Genomic DNA, 25086 nt, shown 5'->3' with positions numbered 1-25086 from the left:
GGCTCAGCGCCATGGCCCACGGGCCCAGCTGCTCAGCGGCATGTGAGATCTTCCTGGACCGGGGCACGAACCCATGTCCTCTGCATCGGTAGGCGGACTCTCAACCACTGCACCACCAGGGAAGCCCCTAATTTCAGTTTTAAATGAGGAAACTGAGTACTAAAGTCCAGGTTAGTAAGGCAAAAATAGGAGCAAACCAGGCTGACTGCCATCAGATTGCTGTGTGACCTTGAGCAAGTCACTTAAGCTGTCTGTGTCCTCAGTGTCCCTGTCTATGAAAAAGGAGATAAGAATAGCACCCGCTCCATAGGGCCTTTGTGAGGGCAGATTGAGTTAATGCATGCAAAACACCCGTATCACTGCCTGGAACATGGTAAGCACTATTCGAGTTTACTTTGTATTGTTACCATTACTATTGCTTTTTATCATTACTGTTAACTTCAGCACAAAATGGACTTCTGCAAGAGGGGAGATGGCTCAGTGGTTCATGCTGGTTCTAACACTGTCCGAGCGCTCGTTTCCTGGATCATAGAACCTGAGCTAAGGTAGGCTTTACTAAGAGCAGCAAGAGGAAGGGGAGAAGAGAAGAGAGGCAGGAAAGCATGGGAGGTGGTGCATTACCTGGCCGGCCCAAAATCAGACAGTGGCTTGGTCGCATAGGACAGCTTCCAGATTGGCTGTGTGGGACCAGTGTGCTCAGCACAGGCAGGCGAGGAGAGGGGAGAGGGGTACGTCTTCCATGCTCACAGGTTGTGTGGCTTGATTCCCCACGCTCCCCTCGCCCCCCTCTTTCTCCCCCCACCCCCCAACACACACACACACAACTCCTGAGGAAGCCAGGTTCCAGCCCCTGGTGCTGAACTTCCTCAGAAGCCTCAGGATGAGCCAGTCCTTCTGTCAGTCTGGCCAGAGGTGGGTGGGGCTGGGTTGCTGGAGCCGTGAGAGCTCCTGCTGGGTTGCACCCTGGACACTGTGCTGAAGCCCTGCCCTCAGCCAGGAGGAAGCCAAGATGGTTTGGTGGCATTAGGAGAAGAGGTGAGAGTGGTGGTGATGGGGGTCTCCGCTGAGCCAGCGGCAGAGGCCAGGGAGCCATCTGGGGGCAGCCCATGCACTGGGACCAGCCCCACCGCTTACAACTCTGTAGCCTCAGTAAGGTGCTGTGGCTCCATGTCTTGGATTCTAAATGAGATTGTCCTGAGGATTAGAAGTGATACATGTAATGTGCCTTCAGTGCTTGGCTCAGAGTGGGTACTCAATAAATGACCTAATATTTTCCTATCCACTCATATTTGAAACAGACATCAGTTTCTCTTAACACTTGTATTTGCCTCTGGAAATGAAATATCTGTTTGAATTCGAAGATATGACTGAGATGAACTAGAAGAAGCTGATACTATTGCAAAGAGGGTAATATTTAACCCTAGAACACGTCAAGGGAAATGACTAAGAAAGCTTATGGCAGAGAACAGAGGCCATCCAAGGAGGTCAAAGGATTTAGAGAAAATCATGAGAACTGAGAACTGATTTTCATGCTAAAAATTGCTTTTGTAATTGTAGATTCAGCTTTATTTTTAGCTAGGGGAAAAAAGAGAGCATGATTTCCAACTTCTGTTCTGTGGACACAGGGAGTCCAGATTATTTAGCACCATAGTCTCCAATCTCGACACCCCAGGGAAAAAAGCAGAGTCAGTGCTAGGCCACATGGGGGCTTTGGGATGAAACCAAGAAAGAAGGATGAGAAAGTGGGAGATTGCTGGGCTCTGGGGGCTTCAAGACCAAATTAGATATGAAGCTCCAAAGGAGGGTAGTGTTTGTGAATTAAACGTCTATCTCTTGGAACCATGTAAGTAATAGCAAGGCTGTCCTGTTTGCATTTTACAGAGGAGAAACCCTGGAGGCTGTTAGTTGCCCAGGTTACGCTGATAATAAGGAAAGAATGAACTTAGGTCATCTGACCTGTCCTCTACACCGATGACATTTAATTATCTATTCAAGGCTCATGATAAGCCCTCCAGCGATATTTGTGGAACCGATGTTCTCTTTAAAAAATTCAAAGATCCAAGTAAACATTGAGTCTTTGTTTTTTTTTTTTTGATATGTTACTTTCTCAAAATATATAAACTGGAATGTAAAATATGATAATATCATTTACTTTATTCAAAGTCAGCTAAACTCCAAAAATAATTATCCAAGGCTTACTATGTCACTGGAGATTGAGTTTAGTACTTGAAAACACATTTATAATTTTTTGCATTTCAGGGAGCATCAAATCAGTTCCGTACAAATCACTGCTGTATAATATGTTTGGGGGAGGTTACGTAGTATGGATCTGCCAATTAATTTCATCAAAATGAGAAATGGGAAGACAAGAAATTCCCATGACTCAGTTTGGTTTTAAATGATCTAAGTATAATTCATTTCATAGTCATACAGTGTGATTTTTGGTTTAGAAATCCATTGCATTTATTTCCCTTGGTAAACAAACATCACATATTGGAAAAAATATGGGGGAAACTTTCTAACTTACGTTAGAAAGGGAAGCAAGAAGTGAATCACAGTCATCTTCACAAAATGAAAGTTGAGGGGTGTTTTTTGTTATTATTGTTCCTTTTTGAATTGTTTTATTCTAAGACTATGTGAAGAAGTAAAAGTGTCCTTCCGTCCTGCCACCCCCAGTTCCACCTCCGGCTGGTTAAAGAGCTGGACTTTGGAGTCAGATCAAGCAGGGTCAGGTCCAGCTCTATCACTTCCAGCCATGTGGCCCTGGACAAGTTGCCCACACTCTCTAAACCTCTCATCTTGAAAATGGAGGTAACAATAAGACCCAGCTCCTAAGGTTGTTGTGAGGAGTCAATGAGATCATGCGATTAATCTCTTTGTATAGTGCGTGGCAGGTAGTACATATTCAGCAAATATTAGCTAATGTTAATATTTTAATGTTAATAGTTATAGTTGATATTATTATTCTTGTACTTTGGCTAAGGCAATGTTTATGCATGTATCTGGGAAGGAAAATATCTGCTCCCTTTGATGTTCTGCTTCCCAATCATGTTGAAAACTAAGATCAGAAAGAAATTCTAAATTTCTCTGATTTCACCAGTAAATAACTGGAGGTAATTAAATATTCCCTGCAAAGAATTTTAATTCTAGTATTTAACCCCAGAAAAAAACAAAGCGTATTTACTTCCCGGATACAGATGCAAATAGAAATAAAACACAGCTGCTGTTATTGCTCCATGGGCACCGTCTCTACTTGGTACCAAAAGAGATAATGATCTTGCAGTATAATTTTATAAGGAGGTAACAAAATCAATGACACTATCTCAAGTGTAAACACTGCAAGACCTTATCGCATTGCTGGTTAAGATAGGCTGTAACTGTGACAGCTGCTCACCGACCATTATATATTATTTTAGATGAAAGAAAACATGGACTAATAAATTACGATTTGACAGCATAAGAGTGTTGGTGGCCTTACAGCTTCATATTCAAGAATGAAACCAGCAATACACTTGTTGGATGAAAAGTCAACACAAAGCAACCATGCACTCAAGTGAAGGCAGTAATGGACAAATAATTTGGTTCATTTCCCATTAATAAAAATGGTAAGGTCTTCACAAAAGCATAAACAAATCTGCAAAGCCTTTGAGTCAACTGAAATTCCATGTAACCTTATAAAATATTATGAACCATAAAAATAAAAGGCTAAGATAAAGTTTAGGATGCTGTCAGGATGTGTTGTTTCCTTAATTGTAATGACAGTGGAACCAGGAGGATCCCTTCAAAGGGTGATGATTAAAGAGTATCTATTGTTATGGAACTTCAACTTCATATAAATGATCAATTTATAGACATTCAAGCCCACAAAATAAAATCAATAATTACGAACCTCTATAACCAAGTCCATGAGATTTCAGAGCCGGACAAATCTGCTTTATAAATTCAACACTGACACAACTGGAGTGACCTTGGACAAGTTATTTAACTAAATAATCAAAGTTTTGAATGCAGATAATTCAGAATCATTAAGTACCAAGTAGGATCGTTATGGGTACTAAATAACATAACTGAGCTCAAATGGTGCTTAGCACATAGTAAACACTTGAGGGTAAATGATAAGAGGATTCCTTTCTGTTTCTTTTCTCACTCTTCCTTAAGCTTTTCACAAATTTATATCCTTCTGTTCTCCTGATCTGAAATAGGATTTTTTTTTAGCTTGATCCAATGACTATTTATTCCAATTAGCTTGCAATGTATAAATTACTCTGTTCTCTGTATATCTTAAATTCAACATGCATTTTTAACATTAACAGTCCAAAAGGAAAGTCATTTGGAGTAACCCTTGTTTTCCTTTGCTATGCTGAGAAAGTTAACTGAGTTAGCCATTAGACTGTTTAATCAATGGAAAATACCTAACATCTTGACAAATTCACAAGCAGCAATGATGTGATGTAACGTCTTACTTGTTTTTCCTTGTTTCATTTCCTCTAAGTTTTTCATTACCTTGTATTTTAAATAAAGTAAACCCTGGCTCATAGTTGGCATCTAATAAGTATTTGTTGAACTGAGAGGGAAGGAAATAAATGTTTTAATTATGGCAATGGCTCCATGAGAATGAATCCGTGAATATGAATTCATATGAAAAACTACTTCAGTTAATTTCTTGGGATAGGAGAAGGGTTAACTTGATTACATTATAAGGGGAAGCTGAACAATTTATAGCATCTTTTATTTACATTTAGTGTTTTAGTGTTAAAGGGACCCTAGAGATGAAATGGCTCAGCCTCCTTAATTTATAGAGGAGGAAACCAGAGCCCTGAGCTTAAACGGCTGAGCTGCAAGAAGAATTCATTTCTTTTTCTTTGCATTTGAGTCAGCTTCTAAAGGGACTTGCTCAAGGGCACTGGTTTTACTAAAACTTCCATCTATTCTAGCGGCACTTACATATCTACAAAAAATATACAGAAGTTAAAGGCCATGGTTAAGAACATCAGCTTTTGGATCAGAGAGACCTGGTTTCAAATCCCTTCTCCACTTACTAGTTATGTGACCTTGGACAGATTGTCCAAAGTATTCATCAAATTACCTGATCTCTCCATGCTTCAGTTTCCTTATCTATAAAGAGGCGATGACAAATCCTGTCTTCTTCGAAATGGAAATAACAAACCTTCATAGATTTATTATTGATAATAAATGTGATGAGGTATATAAAGGTTTATCACCAAGCCAGGTGATAGTAAGCAATCAGTACACATTAACTGTTATTATAAAATGAATTAGAAGCGGGAGAGAAAGTTGAAGGGAAGTGATATAGGCGAGGCTAGTCCTATATTTTGCTAATAGGAGGCCACAAATTTGGCTCCAAGCTTCCTTATAGCCAACATGGGGGAGGAAACGTGATTGACTACACAGTTCACAAAGAGGTTAGACATATTGATTTTACATGCCTGGCCAAACCAGAACTTCCCTCCTCTACTCCCATCTTTGTATTTCCATACAATTTCTCTTTCTACCACACATGTTAGTATAGGTTTGAGAGACTTGTTGAGTTACAATAGGGCTCCCCAAGTCTGCCCAAGACTCTGTCCTAGCATTTCTCACAGAGACCAGCCCACCCCTGCTTCTTGATAGCACCTGTAGGAGAGAACCCAGCTAAGTGTTTTCCGCTCAGCACATGCCATTCTCAGGAAGGCCAAGACCGTGGAGGAGGCCAGGGATGAATTTGGGGTCGTGTAGCATATCTCCATCACCTACATCAGGCACTCCTTAATAGTGGGAACCAGTGTCTTTACATATTCACTCATTCCATCTCACAGTGAGTAGGTGGTAGATACTCTGTAAATGTTTGTGATTTGCAGTAATAAATGAACGTATGTGGAGGAGTTACTGGTACGGAAGCCCTCGCATTTTTGGGTCTGGTTGTAACGGAGAGATTATTTCAGCCTGTACCGATTTTTTAGCCAACTCCAGTGACAGCATTCAAGGCTTAAATCTTGGTATTTTAAATGAAAAATAAAATCTCTGTGGACTCTTCTTTCCTGGGTTCTGATGTGCAATGACCTGTGTTATTAAATGTCAGAATGAAATAGAACCAGTTTTCCTAAAAAAGGAGAGAAGTGCAGTTCTTGCACTTCTGGTATCTTTCAGAATAGGTATACTAATTGGTTACCTTCCAGGACAGGTACGTCACTATAACTCGCGTAAAGTCATGGCCAAATCTCATATCTCAAAAAGATAGTATATGGTTTGCTGGGGATATCACCTATAGGGGAAATGTAGAAAGGTTATGCTACATAAAAATACTTTTTAAATCTGCATCTTGAAATTATTGTAAAATACCCTAAATTTTCTGTAGAAAATATTCAAAGTTGCTTATTTTAGCTGGTATTCTTTCTTCCCATGTATTTGTTAGAGTCAAGAATCAATTCCTTTTCTCTGGATAATGATTCCCAAACCCATCTACCTTGAGTCTCTCCTCACTTACCCAAGTTAATAAAATCAGATGAAAGATAATATTGGCATTTAGTCAATGTGGTGTGTCTTTTTCTTGCTTGTTTTCTTACTTGAGATACAAGTAAGTATCTCATTCCAATTTAATTTACAAGCTAGGAATCCTTTAAATGTTAAACTCAAAATAAATTAAAAGGTTGTTTGAGGTAACTGGGGCTCACATAGAGCTAGTTGACTTGTTTCCTTATGCTATACCTAAGCCTGGATTTAAATAGTAAAATAGGATTTTTGGGTTTTTAAAAAATTAATCTTTATTGGAGTATAGTTGATATACAATGCTGTGTTAGTTTCAGGTGTTTAGCAAAGTGAATCAGTTATACATATACATATAGCCACTCTTTTTTAGATTCTATTCCCATATAGGTCATTACAGAGTATTGAGTAGAGTTCCCTGTGCTATACAGTAGGTCCTTATTAGTTATCTATTTTATACATAGTAGTGTGTATACGTCAATCCCAATCTCCCAATTTATCCCTTCCCTCCCCTTTTCCCCCTTGGTAGCCATAAGTTTGTTTCCTACACCTGTGACTCTATTTCTGTTTTGTAAATAAGTTCATTTGTACCGATTTTTTAGATTCCACATATACGCAATATCATGTGTTTGTCTTTCTCTGTCTGACTTAACTTCACTCAGTATGACAATCTCTAGGTCCATCCGTGTCGCTGCAAATGGCATTATTGCATTCTTTTTTCTATTTGACCAAAATAATAAGTCTTGTAACCCTTTTCTTCTTTCCTTTGCTTTTACCCTGTCTCAAGCCAACATGTCACTGAAAGATGAGCCAAGAGTAAATACCTCTGCACTGCAGAAAATTGCTGCTGACATGAGTAATTTGATAGAAAATCTGGACACGCGGGAGCTCCACTTTGAGGGAGAGGAGGTGGACTACGAAGTGTCTCCCAGCGATCCCAGGATACGGGAAGGTAAAGACTGATGGTCTGAGCGAGGAGAAGAGAGTGTATCAGGTTGCTTGGCAGAGCACAGATTTGAAATAACCGGCAGATGATTGATCATCCTTGCTGATGTCACAACTCTGAGCTCATTTTCATTAGCTGTTTTCTTGTTGTAGCACGTTATGATTCTTAAAAAAGATGCCTGCTGGGGCTTCCCTGGTGGCACAGTGGTTGAGAGTCCGCCTGCCGATGCAGGGGTCGCGGGTTCGTGCCCCGGTCCGGGAAGATCCCACATGCCGCGGAGCGGCTGGGCCCGTGAGCCATGGCCGCTGAGCCTGCGCGTCCGGAGCCTGTGCTCCGCAACGGGAGAGGCCACAACAGTGAGAGGCCCGCGTACCGCAAAAACAAAAACAAAAACAAAAAAAAGAAAAAGAAAAAGATGCCTGTAAAAAGCAAGTTATGCTAATATCATTGTGTTCTTGAAATAACTTTGTTTACTTATTTATTTTTTAGTGTATATCCCTTTCTCTGCTATTTATAAGACTCAAGGATTTAAGGAGCCTAATACACAGACGTATCTTTCCGGCTGCCCAATAAAAGTTCAAGTTCTGGAAGTGGAGCGCTTAACATCTACAAAAAGGGTCAGAGCATTTATAGACTCAACTTGTATCCGTCAATATATACGATTTAACACATTGCCTTGCAGTTTCCTTCCTCCTAGCTATGGCTATGCTTTTAACTTTCGGTTTGTGTTTTTGTTTATCACTTCTGAGTGCTCATCACCTCTCAAGTTTTTGCATCCTTCTCATTTAGTCTTTATTCTTATTCATCTGTTTCCCCATTCTGGAAAATGCTTTTTTAAAAAGGCACTTAAGGCAGATTGTAAGTTTAATAAATTGCGAAGGGCCTCTCCCCAGTTTTCTGTTCCATGTGGACTTGTGAGGCATTGCTCTAACACCTAGAATGCCAGATGTAAGCCAGGGAAAAGTTTAGCTTTCCTAATGCTTGTTCAGCAAGAAAATAATGATACTACCTGGCTCTTGAAAGAAACAAAGCCAGGAGGCTGCACTGGCCAGTGCCATTGCCCAGAAGTGCTGCTGAGAGAGTTCTGCTGGCATACCCTGCCCTTCTGACTTGTTCCTAACACCATCCCTTAAGCTTCACTCACGTTTTCTCTTTAAGCTCTGGAAAGGCATTGGGAGTAGAGTTTTCATCAAGCAAACCTGCATTCTTTTGAAGGGGATTGGACTAGGAGAAGCTGTTAGGGTAGCTGCGTTTGCTCTGTTACTGACTGGATTTCACACTTGTCAAGTCTGAGGGTAGAGAACATTGACACAGGCTGGTGGCCTTGGTCCGTTTGAGTTAAGCTCTGGCCCTGGCAGAGTAAGGCAGCCATTGGCTCCTGCCTCCGGGGAGGTGTAGAATAATCTTTCCGCCGGGGGCAGGCTCTGGAGGATGGCACGTGCTGCCCGCTTCCTGACGATCTTGCCTCGCGCTCTGTCCTGACCTACCTGTGCATGTCCCGGCTCCTAGTTTACAGCCACCTCGGTATTCAGCTTTCCTTCAGGCTCTTCCTGTGAGTTGGGTCCATATCTCCCTGATACACCACTGAACACAACCTACCAAGAAATGTCTCTAAAATGACCTTTGCCTTCTTATTTCGCCTACCAGCATTTAGATGGAGAGGTGATAACATGTGGAGGTTAAATGCACAGACTCCAGAGCCAGACCACATGGTTTAATTCCTGTCTTTGCATTGTGACCCTCAGCCATTTACTTAAACTCTCTGTTTCTCAGCGTATCCTCATCTGAATAATAGGTATCATAGGACACACCTTTTAGGTTTGTTATGAGGGTTTAATAATAATAAAACATAGTATAATATAAGAAAATTATATATTGTATTATACAAGTATATACTGTATAATACTATGTATTATTATTATTACTAGGTATCTGCTCATGTTATTTGTGAAGATAAATATTTAAGCCACCAAACCAGGGACTTCTCTTTGCTCACACTCTTCTGTTGGTCAAGTGAGTTTAGTTCTGTTCTTTTTTTATATATATTAACATTTTTCCTTTGGATCCTAATTTTTAAAGTATAGTTGATTTACAATATTATATTAATTTCAAGTTCTGTTTTAAATCTTAGTCTGTGTAGGAAAGCTAAGGAGCTTCCTTATCCTACTTAGTGTTTAGTTTACTAAGAAATATGAACTAAATTCATGCAGTTTGAATGTGATTTCAGGTAAATAAAAATGACACTTTTCTAATGACTGAATGCATTCTGTGTGCCGGCTCATGGTTAGGCATTTCTCTTTTCACTCTCATGACGACCCTGAGGGACATATGTTGCCCCGCCTCCCCAGCAGGAGATCTCCCACTTGCCCCTCCCACTCCTCCTCCCACCCTTCTCCACCCTGTGCTCTGTCCCCCCAAGGCTTCCTTGCCTTTGTCTTCTGGCAGGGTTCAGGCAGTGGAGAGCCCAGACTGGGGCCACCCTGGCCGGGCTGTGTCCCTTGACCAAAGGCATCCTCCCCCCAAGGCAGCCTCTTTACGTGGCTCTCTCCTTCCTACTCCAGCACCTGGTCTTGCCTCTTGTCCCTTTGGAACTGGGGATGCCTTCCTGAGTCCCAGGTAACTGTCCTCACGTTGTGGTTTCCTTACTCTTATCACACCTTCATGGGCAGTCCCTTTATTAAAACTTCTCACACTATTCCAGTTCCAAAAAGTTCCAATAATTCTGCTGGGATATTATCTGACAGAAGTGATGCTTCGCTAAGGCTTCATAGCTGGTAGGCTGCACTACAGTGTTTCAAGCCTTTAAAATCTTCAGAAAGGATGGGACAGGCTGTTTCCATTGGCCCACACTGCCTTAGAATTGCTAAGAAGTTTAGTGTCCACAATTCTGGGTTTATGTGTGAAGGATAAAACTTGGCACTTGCAGTGTTTTCTAAGTATTCAGTTTTCTTAGATTGGGAATATAATCCTAGGATATGGGGCAGCTCATTTAACTTGTATAATTTTTCTTATTTATTTGGCTTGTCTTAAACTGAGTACTTTTCGCTTGAATGCAGAGTTTCTGACCACTCTGAGTTCTCCTGCAACCTTCTCTCTGAAACATGATGCAGGATGATGCCTGTAATGTTGGCCAAGGTGAAAGACAGCATATAATATTAGACCCCAGAACTGGGTTTTTTCGACTTCTGGTTATAGTAACTGTCATGGATCCCAACTAGAGGCAAAGCAAGAGCTGGATTTGAATATTTACCAGCGATATGTTTGGATTCCAGGCTTAAGAGTACAAGTTACATTGATTCCCGTGCTCATTTTTATATACTACATCCACACAGCGTGGTCCATGCTTTAGAAGTTTGCAAAATGTACCAAACATCAGTAATGATTGGCAGCAGCCCGGGAATCACCCGTGGGGTTGCTGACACCAAAGCCTGGATAAGCTAGTAAAGTAGGAGACATTTACTTTCTTTCACCCCCAACACTTATCAATACCTGTGGCGCCTCAATCTCCCAGCAGGGGCCAGTGCCCTCTAGGTGGTCCAGTGTCCACTACCCTCCCCTGTCCTCCACACACCATGGGAACTTCTCCACAATCTCCTGTGCTTTATAAATATCCCTCCATCTCCTGACACTTTCCACAAAATCAAAACTTGTATCCCCCAGGTCTGTTAGCTCTTCTGATTGAAATAATTCACTAGTCACTAAGATATATTTGCGTTTTAGTAAGAAATATTTTAAAAATTTTAAGTGGAAATTCATTCTAGTTAAGTAGTTGGGGAAATATTTTGTGTGTAGGAAGATCTTTTGCTTTTTTCCCTCTAATCATCCTGTACCTTCCTAGTCACTGGTGTTGCTTCAGGACAGGGAGACGTTATAGACGAGGATGGACCTTGCAAGGCATTTCAGAAGGAGAGGGCATTAGTGTCTTTTGTGAAGAGCTGAAGTGGGCTAAGAATGACAATGGAAGTCATTTCCTCCAGCTTCCCTCTCACCCCCTCCACTGTCTGTTCACTGCTTGTACTTTTGGACAATCCCCCGATGGCTGATTAGGGCTTTCACTCATTGTCTCTTTTACCTGGTTTCTTGTTTCAAGGGTGGATGTGTGTGTCTGTGTATGCGAAACAATAGGACTGATAGGGGTTTACCTTTGGTGTGACTCCGAGTTTGTCTTATGTATATCATAAGATGAATATTTAAGAGCATATTACTTCTGTCATCGGTCGTTTTGGAAAACTTTTTGCTTCAGTACTTACACAGAATAAGTAGGCTGTATTTAAAGATACATCCATGTTACTTATTACTTAGCTATTGTTCATTGAGAGATTTTGGAATTTTTGTTGTTATCTAAACTATCAACCATTTTTATTTATCGCTATAGGTACCAAGCATCAATCTTTACACTATTGAATTAACACATGGGGAATTTAAATGGCAAGTTAAGAGGAAGTTCAAGCACTTCCAAGAATTTCACAGAGAGCTGCTCAAGTACAAAGCCTTTATCCGAATCCCCATTCCCACCAAAAGGTAACTGTCCCAGAATTAATTATAAAGTTGTCCCAGTATACAAGTTGGATTGAAAGAATATTTTATTCGTGGTATTGATTAATTGGTCCATTGTTGGTGGATATTTTTTTATCAAATAGGCTCTTCTAAAAATAAGCTATCTCCTGAAAGATGCTGTGACAGTCATGGTTTAAAGAATAATCTAATAAATGTTTGCATTGTGTGTGTGTGTGTCTCTGTGTTTTAGACACACATTTAGAAGACAGAATGTCAAAGAAGAGCCTCGAGAGATGCCAAGTTTGCCCCGTTCATCTGAAAACATGATCCGAGAAGAACAGTTGTTTGGTAGAAGGGTGAGTCCTTTCACTCTTCTGTTGTTCTGAACATACTTGTGCAGTGCTGTAGAAACTTGGCATCTACTGCGGGGGGAGGTGGGCCTGGATGCAACTTCTCTCACCTGCTGATCCATCACCCAGGCTGGTTTAGCTTTTCTGGAACTAGTTAGGTAACCCTTCTTCTCCGAGCCACTCTGGCCCTGGGGAGGTTGCATTTTCCCAGAAGAGGAAGAATGTTCTATGTCAGGAGTGACTTTATGTGGAAGCTTCCTACCCCTCAGAAACCTTTTGGGGTTCATTGTGAGGCAAGATTGAGCTCATCATTGAGGGCTTTGAGAGCTACTCTTTTTTTTTTTTTTTTTTTTTTAATGCGATACGCGGGCCTCTCACTGTTGCGGCCTCTCCCGTTGCCGAGCACAGGCTCCGGACGCGCAGGCTCAGTGGCCATGGCTCACGGGCCCAGCCGCTCCGCGGCATATGGGATCTTCCCAGACCGGGGCACGAACCCGTGTCCCCTGCATCGGCAGGCGGACTCTCAACCACTGCGCCACCAGGGAAGCCCTGAGATCTACTCTTTTAAAATAATCTATTTCCATATATTTGCTTCAGAATTTGTAGTGGCTTCTATGGGCACTATGGACAATATGGAGGTTCCTTAAAAAATCTAAAAATAGAGCTACCATATGACCCTGCAATCCCACTCCTGGGCATATAACAAGAGAAAACCATAATTAGAAAAGATACATGCACCCCAGTGTTCATTGTAGCATTATTTACGGTAGCTAAGACATGGAAGCAACCTAAATGTCCATCGACAGATGAATGGAAAAAGATGTGTTATATACATACTATGGAATATTACTCAGCCTTAAAAAAAGAATGAAATAATGCCATTTGAAACAACATGGATGGACTTAGAGATATCATACTAAGCAAAGTAAGCCAGAGAAAGAAAAATATCATATAATATTGCTTATATGTGGAATCTAAAAAATAGATACAGATGAACTTATATACAAAACAGAAATAGACTCACAGACATAGAAAACAAATTTATGGTTACCAAGGGGAAAAGTGGGGGGAGGGATAAATTAAGAGTTTGTATATTAACATATATACACTACTATATATAAAGTAGATAACCGACAAAAACCTACTGTATAGCACAGGGAACTATACTCAATATTTTATAATAACCTATACGGGAAAAGAATCTGAGAAAAATAGATATGTATGTGTGTATGTATAACTGAATCACTTTGCTGTACACCTGAAACTAACACAGTATTGTGAATCGACTATACTTCAATTAAAATAAATAAGTAAAAATTTAAAAAGAATTTGTAGTGGCTTGTTCTAAATATATGTAAATATCATTCCCAAACTATAGATGGGACAGTTAGAGTCTCAGAAGAGAAGGACAAAGTACAGACACGTGCAGCAGTAGAACAGAAACCTCAAGACGGGGGACACTTCTGCCCACACTGATTCAGCGATATGGTGCTGCATAGGGCAGAAGATTAATTCACTTTTTACCAGAAAATTAACACATAAATGTCAGTTCTGTTTTGTAATCTGAAAGTTTTATGTTCTGAGAGGGATGTATTCAGGGTTCCTTGTCCAATGGAAACATTAATAAATAAATAAATAACTTACAGAAGTTAAGGTGGAACAGTCATGTCATTTGTCACTGTTTACATTTCCCCCTAAGTATGCTGATATCTCTAATGTAAAATATTTGCATTACAGAAACAACTAGAGGATTACTTGACAAAATTACTAAAAATGCCCATGTATAGAAACTATCATGCAACAGTAAGTACTATTCAGTGATTTAAATTTTGAAATAATTTATAAAACTGTAAAGCTAAATTTTGGATCATTTTATTAACACAAGTGCTTGTATTCACTTCTGCATTATTCCTTGGGTTAAACTAAATGAAATGAATCCAAAATTGATTTGTCAGCAAGGATCCAGTATATGAGGATGCTGTTTTTAAAATATCAACTATAACAATTAATATGTCTATAACAACAGATTTAAATGAACTTGAAATGCTACCACAGGCTAGGTTATCTAGAAATCAACCTCCTTCTCTCCTCAGGCTTCCAGAATAATGCCGAAAAGCATTTCTAATGCTGAAGAACAAACATTGAGTAGTAGGTGATGAAAACAGTTGAGCAGAGTGGAATACCCAAAGATTATACAGAGCATACTGTGATTGCCATCTGATTGGCCTGTGATGCCCGTAAAAGGCTTGTCTTTTCACGAGTAAGTGAGAAGCATGGGAAAAGCTAAGGAGAGATAAAGCTCTAGAGAATTCAGAGAAACGAGAGGAGAGGTGGTGAGGCTTGGAAGCAGCTGCACAGACTTAAGTTTGGGAGGCACGTGGCTGGCAAGCAGGAGGAAGTGGGCTTTACAGAAGGCATCGGAAAACAATGAGCTCTGCCTTCTTAGAGGCCCTGGAGGCCTGGGGCAGGGGTAGGGGCGTGGTGGTGGTGGTGGTGGTGTTAAAGGGTTAGCCTTCAATTATCCAAAGGTTCAGATAACTGAGAGGGCACTGCATTATCATATTCTGTGCCTGTGTGTGTATAAACCGTATTGCTGTGGAGGTTGAGTATGTGTGTATGGTATGTGTGCAGAAATTCAGAGTAGCTGCAGCTATGATTCGGCCTCTAGTTTAGAGAATGGCATGCACACATGAACAGAAAGAGGGAAGCCTACTGTATTTAGGAGAGGAAGCAAGGGTGCCTTGACTCTTGGGAGTTTTTTGGTGCCTCGCTGCCCTGTTGCTGCCTGCCTATGTGTTGTTAATGGGTGCTGGGCATGCACCTAGCTGGTCCCCTTTACACACAAACGACCTGGGGCCGGGCCACAGCCCACCTTCTGCAGCAACTTGCACTGTGATGTTCCATTGACTTAAAGGACCTTCTGTGGTTTCATAATCCTGGAGAAGCGTTTTCCCAGGGAAACCAGCAATTTGGATCCAACCAGAGAACCTCAAGAGAAGGCTGATGGGAAGGATTTCTTCCTTTCTAGGACTCAGGAATGTGCATCTTTGAAAGAACATAACGAATAAGGATATTACTTCTATTATTACTAAAAATGCTGCTTCCTGTCGTATTCTCTGAAATCAGACATGCTGTTTTCTTTGGTAGAGAATTATTTAAATGCGTGCTAGTACCAGCATGCTATAATTTTCCATTTGTTTTACTTTCCTGCCTGCCTGTGACTTGGCTTTAATATTTCTTTTGGCCCTTGAACAGTACTTGCTGAGTTTAGTCTTCTTTTTCTGCATGCCTTTCTATATTTTGGAGTCTAATGTTGATTTTTAAATGGTTACATTTTTTCAAAATGTTCATTTTAATTTCTTTTCCAATTATAAAAATCTTTTAAAAGTTGAGCCATATTGTATTTAGATATTCCAGAATGTCTTCTAAACATTTCCTTTGGAAGGGAAAACCTGGTTTAAACTGACTGAATATATATGTTCCTTCTTATTTTTTATTTTATTTTATTTTTTGCTGCACTGCGCAGCTTGCAGGATCTTAGTTCCCTGACCAGGGATTGAACCCGGGTCCACGGCAGTGAAAGCACTGAGTCCTAACCACTGTACTGCCAGCTGCCAGGCAATCCCTCTTTTTTGGTGGCTACTTAGATTATTCTCCCTAACAGCGGAATTCTCCGAAATACTTCAAGCATGGGATACAATTTGATCTGTCTTAATTTTCTAACGTTATTTTCCTCTCGCACTAATTATAATTTGTCCCAGAGACTAGATTTGCAGGCCTCTGTCTCATATTCGAGAAATTAGATTGGCATCTGTGTGTCTCCTTTGATAATTGTGAGACATATTAAAACTTCTGTCTGCACAAAACATATTAAAAGTTATTTTTATATAATTACATATAATTAACTTATATTTTTATAAGTGTAAAACGAGCCCCTAGTAATTTCTAGGGTCCGTTATTACCCCTCAGGTTTGTTGCTTGTCCCTTTGGCATGGGAACCCTTTGCTTCCCTGTTTCCCTAACATTTAAATGTGCTTTTCACCAGTTCCATTGGAAAGAAAAAAGATATTGATTAGTACATTATTCAGAGATCAATAAGCCCTATGGACTATGTCAGGCTAAATTGATCTTTAAATTCTTATTCCTGAGAATCGCCTGCCCAAATCGAGAATGGAATTCTTATCCTTGAAAATGCATGGAGAAGTTTGGACAATACCATATTATATTTCAAATTGTATTATTTAGGATTGCTTCTAAATTGGCTTTGCCACATTTTTTTTCAAATCCATAAATCTGTATTAGAACATTTATTGCCAAGTATTTTTTTTCTATGTAATAAGACTAGTTCTTCCTCCAGATTTCTCTTTAGTAAACCATTAGGATAAATTTAAATTTTATCTTAATACACAACTTTACATTTTCTGCATTGCTAATGTGCACCTTTTTATTTAGATGAAATTCTTTACATTTAGCAATTTTGGTATGATATTCTGAAGTTATCGTTTCTGAATTAGTTCAATGAATATTTCTGTTGTCAACTATTTGATAAGAGCTATGTGCATAAGAAAATATCCAGGTAATAGATAAGTGGTTTCCCTGATGTTTGCTTTTCATTTCCTATTCTTCCATTCAACTAGTCTCTGACTTTGCATAATTTAGTTACACCTCTGTAGTAGTTTCTTCCAGTGTAAACTAGGGCTAGTATTTTTCTCTCTGCTCCTTAGAGATAAAATGAGAACTTATGGCTTAGGATCTTGAGACATTTTGGATTCTGTGGCTTAAAGTCTGTGGTATCACTTCTAGTAAGCTATGTATTTCTATATTTTCTGATTAGAAAGCAGTTCCACAAATCAGATTTTGAAAATGTGTGGTACCGAATTACCACGTTTTATATAAGAAATAAAATGTAAAGACCTTGACTTTTTCAAAATCCTTATAAAAAGTCCTATGTGAGGATATGTTTGATTTGGGGTTTTTAAAGATATTTAAATCCTTTTGAATTTCAAAGACTTCTTCAAATAACCCTAAGAAAGAAAACTGAGCATTTAATTGGACTTCACAAGTACGGACAGCTTTGAGAGGTGTGTAATTTTTCTTACAAGGTTAATATTAGAGCGTCCCAATCACGTATACAAAACTTCAAAGGAAAATTGTTATGTTTCATTTTATTAATCCCATTTACAAGCCCAGATCAAGTGCCGTTTCCTCTGTGATGTCACATTAGCTAGGAAGTGGTCACCCTCTCCCTATAACTCTCTAACTTTATAACTACTTTTCCATGTAACTGTTATGGTTCTTCCCATAGAACTTGGTTGATGTGGAGTATTTTCCACGTCTGTTCTCCCCTTTGCCTCCTAATGCCAGGAGTGTATCTTTTTTGTCTTTAATTTTCTGTTAAGGCTGTTCCTGCCATGGTCTACTGCCATTGGCAGATCTCTCCATGACCTTCTTGAGCATTTGTCTCTTCATCTTAGAGCACACGTCACTTTCTTGATTGTATTAATTGTGTATATATGCTTTCAGGGCAATACCATTGTTTCAGGGCAATACTCTTTCAGGGCAATACCATTGTTATTGATCTGTGTCGTCTGTAGAGTACCCCAGACGTGTTTATACGTGAAGGTACCTAATAATATCTTTCTGAATGCGTAAATTTCCCCCCCTCTTTTTTTTGCTTTCTAAAGTTTGGATTTTTGGCCTCTTTTCAGACAGAATTCCTTGATATAAGCCAGCTGTCCTTCATCCATGATTTGGGACCAAAGGGCATGTAAGTTCCACTGTCGGATCTCTAAGGAGAAGTGTGAAAAGTTGATGAGCATTAACACTTGATTTTTTAACATTTGCCAAGGTGATAGAGCTCACCTGGCTTCACTGATAGCTGCTTTTCTTCCCAACAGAGAGCAACTGAGGGACCTATATATACAAAACAGCGTATCTTGCTACTTTAAACAAGGGTGTCAACTGCTCTACTCTCCTCCTCTAACCCCAGAGTAGGGGTGTTTAACAGAGGTAGCAAATATGATGTGTGGGAGAATGCCTTAAAAATCAAATATACAAGATCCCTTCTTTTAATCACTTATACTAAAAATAATACTGTATAAAATGTATGCCAAGTAACAGGATTGAAATTTACTTAATGATTATTTTCCTTCATAATATGAGAGCCTGATATTACAAAGAGCTTAACTTTTGTAGTAAAGAGCATTGATAGCAGCTGTTTTAATTTTTGTTTGTTTAGCCATTATTATTATTCTTTCTTTTCACATCTTTCAAAACCAGGATATTTTTTCTTCCAAAGTATCGATAATAGCTTTGCTCTGCTTCTTTGGCATGGCTTTGTACCAGAACTGTAGGTGAAGGGATGCAGAAATATATCTCTGGAATCTGTGTGTGAGCACCTCCAGTGGTCTCAACAGCAGCTGAACATTCCTCGTGCAGGCATTTAGCAACGTGTGGGGTCTTTTTCAGGCTGTCACAGTGACTGGAGGGAACGCTCAGCATTTAGAGCCAGAAGCTGGAATGCTTACGGTCCTGCAGTGTGTGTAACAGAATTATGCTGCCCCCAGTGCCAACAGGCCTGCATCTGACTGGCGTACTTTAAAAGATTAGCTGCTGGAGTACTCAGCCTAGTAAACATAGCATTGAGCTATTTGACAGTGAAAGAGGAAAAACTGGGGAGGAAAGACACGGGAGAATGAAACGGTATATTTAGTCCTAAGTTGTGAGGCTGTATCAGCTAAATGTGAGCTGGAAGCTTGAAGATGATGGGTTAACTTGATGTCTCTTTCAGAGAAGGTATGATAATGAAAAGATCCGGTGGACACAGAATACCAGGCTTGAACTGCTGTGGTCAGGGAAGGGCCTGCTACCGGTGGTCCAAAAGGTAGGACCTGAGAGTTTTGTGTGTTTGTTTTAATAAACTGAGTATTTGGGGAGTTTTTATATACTAGTTTTCAGTGATAAATCTTTGAAAGTCATGGCAGAGCAAATTTTAAATTAAGTTCCAGGTTTTAGCTCTATTTAAACATTCTACTCAAACTTGGACTTGTAAGCAGAGTGTGCCAATTGTATACATAAAGACCTAGTGGACCATAGGATTCAAAAATTGCTCTGCCTGGGCTTCCCTGGTGGCGCAGTGGTTGAGAGTCCGCCTGCCGATGCAGGGGACACAGGTTTGTGCCCCGGTCTGGGAGGATCCCACATGCTGCGGAGTGGCTGGGCCTGTGAGCCATGACCGCTGAGCCTGCGCGTCCGGAGCCTGTGCTCCGCAACGGGAGAGGCCACAACAGTGAGAGGCCCGAGTACTGCAAAAAAAAAAAAAAAAAAAAAGAAATGGAAGCCTTGATCTGGTCCCTTTTGTCATTTATTGAGTGCCTAACGTTTGCCAGGCTGTATTCTAGCCGCTGTGAGAACAGTGGTGAACAAGACGAGGTCCCTGCCCTCACAGAGCTCTATTGGAGGGGAACGCAGGCAGTGGAGAAGCTGACAAGCAATGTGAACGACATCAACGCAAGTGGTGATCAGAGCTTTGAAGGAAAAAGAAGGCAATGGGATAATGAGGGACTTGAGGACTGCAGATGGCGACTTTAGCTCTGGGAGCCAAGGAACTGATGTTTGAGTGTAACCTCTATGAGAAGGGGCAGCCCGAAAAGATGGGGGGGAAGACTTTGTTATATAAAGGAAATACACCTCCCCGACTTTTAAAGTCTGGATTATATCAGACTTCAACCAGGACAATCTAAAAAGATATGATCCTCCCAGGAATGAAATGTGTCATCATTTTAAATTGTATAAATCTTTCCATGAAGCTTGAAGCCTTGGTTCCATATGAATAAGTATTTCCTGAGTCACATTCGTGGGGTATAGAATGTCAGTACCAAATAAAGATGATAAGATATAGCTGACAGAATTTGTTTCGAAAATTTCCCACACCAGAAGGCTATTGGTGTCTAAACGGGAGTTTACTTTTAAGGGCAACACTCGGTCATAACTCTTTTTGTTATTTTTGTATCCATAAAAGACCATTCTGATTGCTTTATATATTCTATATTGACAGATTGCCATAAGGCAAACAAGGCAATCAAACTTTCAGTCAAGTCTCATAATGACCTTGTCTCAGGCACAAGTAGAAAGAAAAAAAAAATGGCAAACACAGCCAACATTTCTTCCCACAATTTAAAACATCTACTTAAACAGCACATCCTATTGATGGACTAGATGATGTTTCTTATCTCAAATAATGTCTTAAAAGAAAGAGAGAGTTTTTAACACATTTAGCATTTACTTTACTGAACTGTGAGCTATACCAAGAATTACAATTTTTAGACAGTGACAGTGTCTAAATGATTTCATTTACTCTCTGGGGCCCATTTGTACAGCCATTATTTAGGCAAAAGGATTGCTTTGCTGAAGACTTGCTCTCGGCCCTGGGAAGATACCAGTGGACGTGACACACATTCCCTGCTCTCAAGGCTCTCATTTTCTAGTGGAGGAGAGACAATAAACAAGCAGACATAAATAGTTCCAGATAGTGATAAGTGCTATGAAGAAGCTAAACAGGATGGAGTAGTGGGTGGGATGGGAGCCCAGGAAGGCCTCCCTGTGGAGGAATGTTTAAACCAAAGGTTGATAGATAGGAGGGGACTGCCCATGGGAGCATCTGGAAGAAATAATTTCTGGGTGAGGAATAGCAAACGTGGAAGCCCAAAGAACAAGTGTAGCAAGTCTCAGGACCAGTGCGACCACCGTGGTGGGAGTGAAGGGGAGGAGATGAGGCTGAGAAGGTGATGTCTGGCTCATGTGGTCTCTCTGTATCTTAATGACATGGCAAGTAGTAGCACAGGCGGTCACATCTTGTTAGAACAGACCGTAATCTCACCTTGTTTAGAACAAGAGTACTCATAAAAGCTCACGTGTATTGGTGCCAGGCATCGTGTTAAGCAATGTCCATGAATCATCTCAGTGATTCCTCACAAACACTTATGAGCTGGGCATTATTGTTATCCTCATTTTATGGATTTAGACCTCAGGCTTAGTTACCTAAGTTCACAGAAGTGCACAAGTAACGAAACCGGAATTGGAGCCCAGGGAGGCTGACTTCAAGGCAGACGCTTAGTCCCTGAGCAGCAGGGACTGACCCCCTGAAGGCTGCTTGGTGGATTCCTTCTTGATGCATATTCTCCTGTTAAAGAAAAACATCTGTTGACAAAAGAGAGAAAAGGGAGAAACCAGAAGAGGTTTAACGAATGGCATGATTAAGAAGAGCTTTAAATAAAGGCCAGGCATCCATTCACCTTATATCTAATGACCATTGTAGAGAACAACTCATCATTGTCAAAACGGAAACCAGTATCTTTGGCCTTCAACTTTCAAGCTCCAGCAGTCACTACTAAACTGTTCTGTATTTCCAGGCTCCACATCTTGGACTTTCTTTCTCAGTGTGACAAACCTGCCAGCTGTGGTTTTCAAAGCCTGTGGCTCCTTCCCCGTCAGCAATATAGCACACCGGAGCCCTGGGCCTGTGCCCTGCTGTCTGCTCTCTAGCTTGCATTGAAAGTCAAGCTGGGACAAGGGACTGTAGCTAAAGAAGGACCTTTACCAGATATGTGATCCATCTACTCTCTTTTAACCTTGACCATCTCTTTATCAACAGGCAGCTACATGTCTGGACTCATAACTCAGCCCCATCAGAATGCCCTAGTTACCATGTGATATCATGGCCTTGGCATTTATATTGAGCAGAGTTATGAGAATTCTTATAAAACATAAATTTCTGCATTTGCTGAAAATTATTGAGAATGTTACCCATTAATATTGTTCAATTGCCTTATTAGGTTCCAAGTGAGAAACTTCCTTTGGAATTTAGTTTTTTGGTGGGCGACCTCTTTATGTCCTTAATTTATTCATTTGATAAGAAAAACCAGGAAGGGACTTCCCTGGTGGCTCAATGGTTAAGAATCTGCCTGCCAGTGCAGGGCCATGGGTTCAAGCCCTGGTCCGGGAAGATCCCACATGCCGCGGAGCAACTAAGCCCGTGCACCACAACTACTGAAGCCCGCGCACCTAGAGCCTGTGCTCTGCAACAAGAGAAGCCACCACAATGAGAAGCCCACGCACCGCAACGAAGAATGACCCCTGCTCGCCGTGACTAGAGAAAGCCCGCGCACAGCAACAAAGACCCAACGCAGCCAAAAATAAATAAATAAATTTACAAAAAAAGAAAAAAAAAGACGGAAAAACCAGGAAGCTCAAACCCACATTGGCATGCCATCACCGTAATTATATTAGCGTTGTGGCTAGGTATTTGCTTTCTGTGACGTTGATATTTTTCCTTTTTATTAACCATACCAAATGTATGTCCTTTATTATGTTATCCTAAATCCATCCCATGCCCTTTTATTGGAAAGGAGACAGCCTATATATTAAAAAACAAATGAATTAAATGAAACCATGTGGAAATCAATGTAGATTTGTCTACATTAAATCCCAGATTAGAGAGCCACTAAAATGTAATGTGGTTAGCAATTTCAGTAATGATTTGTTATACATTTCTTTTAAATGCTGAGTTCACATGTTACGTTTACAGTATTAGTCAATTTATGTTCAGGTGTTCTGGCCTTACCTATTTCATAATGTGCTTTACGTTGCCTAGTGTGTGATATAATACTCCCATTGTTACTTTATTTAGTTATCGACCGATTCATTTGATCACTATACAATCTCAGGTGAATATGATGTTACATGCAGCTTGACAAAGTTGCCATTTGTTTTCACTTCAAATCAATCCCACCCTTTCTCTCTCGCTCTTGCCACTGTCAGTGTCACGCCTATCATCTGCGTCCTGACTATGCAGGGTGAGGTCCTAACCTCAGCATCCCCTTCGAGTCTTGTTAGAATGCAGAATCTCAGGCCCCGCCCCAGGCCTACCGAATCAGAATCTGCATTTTAACAGGATCCCCTGGTGATGCATATTCACAGTGAAGTGGTGAGAAGCACTGTTCTCTATTACTACAGCAGCTTGCTAACCTGCTACAGGACATCCTTCTTTATCCTTCAGACCTTTCTAAAATATAGTTCCCATGATTTACTGTCCCATTGCCTTGCCAGGGCAGGAGGATTCCTTTATTTAAAAGGCATCTGGGTGTTGTTTTAGAAACACAGATTGTCCGGCCTTTTTAATGGATCTGTGGTAGGGCCTAGGAATCTACTGTTTTTTTAACAAGCATCTCGAGAGATTCTGATGATCAGGCAAGTTTAGAAAAAACTGGTTCCATGATGTAAAGTCATCCTCCTTCACATGGCCTTCAGACCCTCCTCAGTGTGGCCTTTGCCTGTTCCCCACGCCCACCCCACCTAACTTCACTGTCCATTTTCTCATACTACACCTCCTGAAACCCCGGCCTGTCCAGACTTTCTTCCAATACAGGCAGCATTCCCACACGTTAGAGCCTTTGCTAACTTCCCTCCATACGGGATGTATACCTTGAACCCTTTGGGCTCTACATGATGGGCTTCTTCCTGGCCTCCCTCAGACACCAGCTCTTTGGGAGAATGCCACTAGCTCATTCTCTTAGTGAGAACTAAGGACTCCCCCCTCCTTACACACATCACTTTTTGCTTTTTTCCTCTAGTACCTATCCATTCAGCCTAGAATTGTCATCGTGCCCCACTAGCCTAATAAGCTCCTTTGAGAACATGTCTGATTTATCTTTGTGTTGTTTCTACCTCTGCCCGAACTCCCAGTTTATCACTGTACTTTTGCATCACGAGGCTCTCATATAGATATTGGATTGAATGCCCCTATACTTTTGAGAGACCATGTTCCACTGAGCATCATTTATTAATGGTTCTTAAAGCCACCAATAATTTGAAATGAACAACAATATGTAGATTTTTGGATGCTTACTGGATTTTCTTGAAAGGGGGGTTTTACTTACTCAGACTCATTGGCCTCTTTTTTTTTGTGGTACGCGGGCCTCTCACTGTTGTGGCCTCTCCCGTTGCGGAGCACAGCCTCTGGACGCGCAGGCTCAGAGGCCATGGCTCACGGGCCCAGCCGCTCCGCGGCATGCGGGATCCTCCCGGACCGGGGTACGAACCCGTGTCCCCTGCATCGGCAGGCGGACTCTCAACCACTGCGCCACCAGGGAAGCCCCTCATTGGCCTCTTTTATGGTGGTTTATTTTAGCAAACACCAACCCATTACACTTTTCGAACAACTATGGCGCCTGCTTTGCATCCTATTAGCGCTGCCTGCCCATATCAGGGGCATTCTTCCAGGATTTGCCATTAGTGTTTAAAGAGCTAATGAATTATTTTGAATTGCTTGGTGCCAGTACTTCTCAAAAATCACACTAGGAAGATTTTTTATTGTTTCTTGTTTTATAGTGTTTTCATATTTTTTAAAAAATAGATCCCTTGTGTAAAAAATAAAATTATGTTTACTGTCTGCTAGAGTGTTTACTTCAGATGTGTCATAATAATTTGTTCTTTTTGTTTCAGTATTTCAGTACAACTTTAAAAATACTTATTTCCTTCTTACAGGTGGTTGATAGTAAAAGATTCCTTTTTACTATATATGAAACCAGACAGTGGTGCTATTGCCTTCGTACTGCTGGTAGATAAAGAATTCAGAGTTAAGGTGGGAAAGAAGGAGACGGAGACAAAATATGGACTCCGAATTGATAATCTTTCAAGGTACAAATTGGAAATATTTTTAAAAGATTTCTCTAAAAGCAGAGTTTTTCTCCCAACCTTAAGTGAAGAAGATGGTAAAATAATTTAGATGTTAGAAAATTGTTATTTAGAACT

The 25086-nt window shown here is 40.6% G+C and overlaps 1 protein-coding gene across 5 annotated transcripts in view; it reads left to right on the top strand.

The window, feature by feature from the left end:
- The window catches only part of PLD1 (phospholipase D1), a gene marked incomplete at its 5' end in the record, with an annotated part of 202545 nt that overhangs the window by 77603 nt on the left and 99856 nt on the right, over positions 1-25086 (top strand). For 2 of the 5 annotated variants that reach the window (XM_079923385.1, XM_079923388.1), the window contains 7 exons: positions 7919-8046; positions 11805-11950; positions 12177-12282; positions 14014-14079; positions 17985-18043; positions 19067-19159; positions 24820-24972. In XM_079923385.1, coding sequence (XP_079779511.1) covers positions 7919-8046; positions 11805-11950; positions 12177-12282; positions 14014-14079; positions 17985-18043; positions 19067-19159; positions 24820-24972 — 751 coding nt within the window. Of the gene's footprint in view, positions 1-7127; positions 7436-7918; positions 8047-11804; positions 11951-12176; positions 12283-14013; positions 14080-17984; positions 18044-19066; positions 19160-24819; positions 24973-25086 lie in introns of those variants that run through there. The other 3 variants (XM_079923387.1, XM_079923384.1, XM_079923386.1) reach the window with 3 other exon arrangements.

The sequence above is a fragment of the Stenella coeruleoalba genome (assembly GCF_951394435.1).
Source record: "Stenella coeruleoalba genome assembly, chromosome: 5".
NCBI classification, from domain to species: domain Eukaryota; kingdom Metazoa; phylum Chordata; class Mammalia; order Artiodactyla; family Delphinidae; genus Stenella; species Stenella coeruleoalba.
Note: the sequence above shows the minus strand (reverse complement) of the source record. Positions and strands in the feature narration are given on the sequence as shown.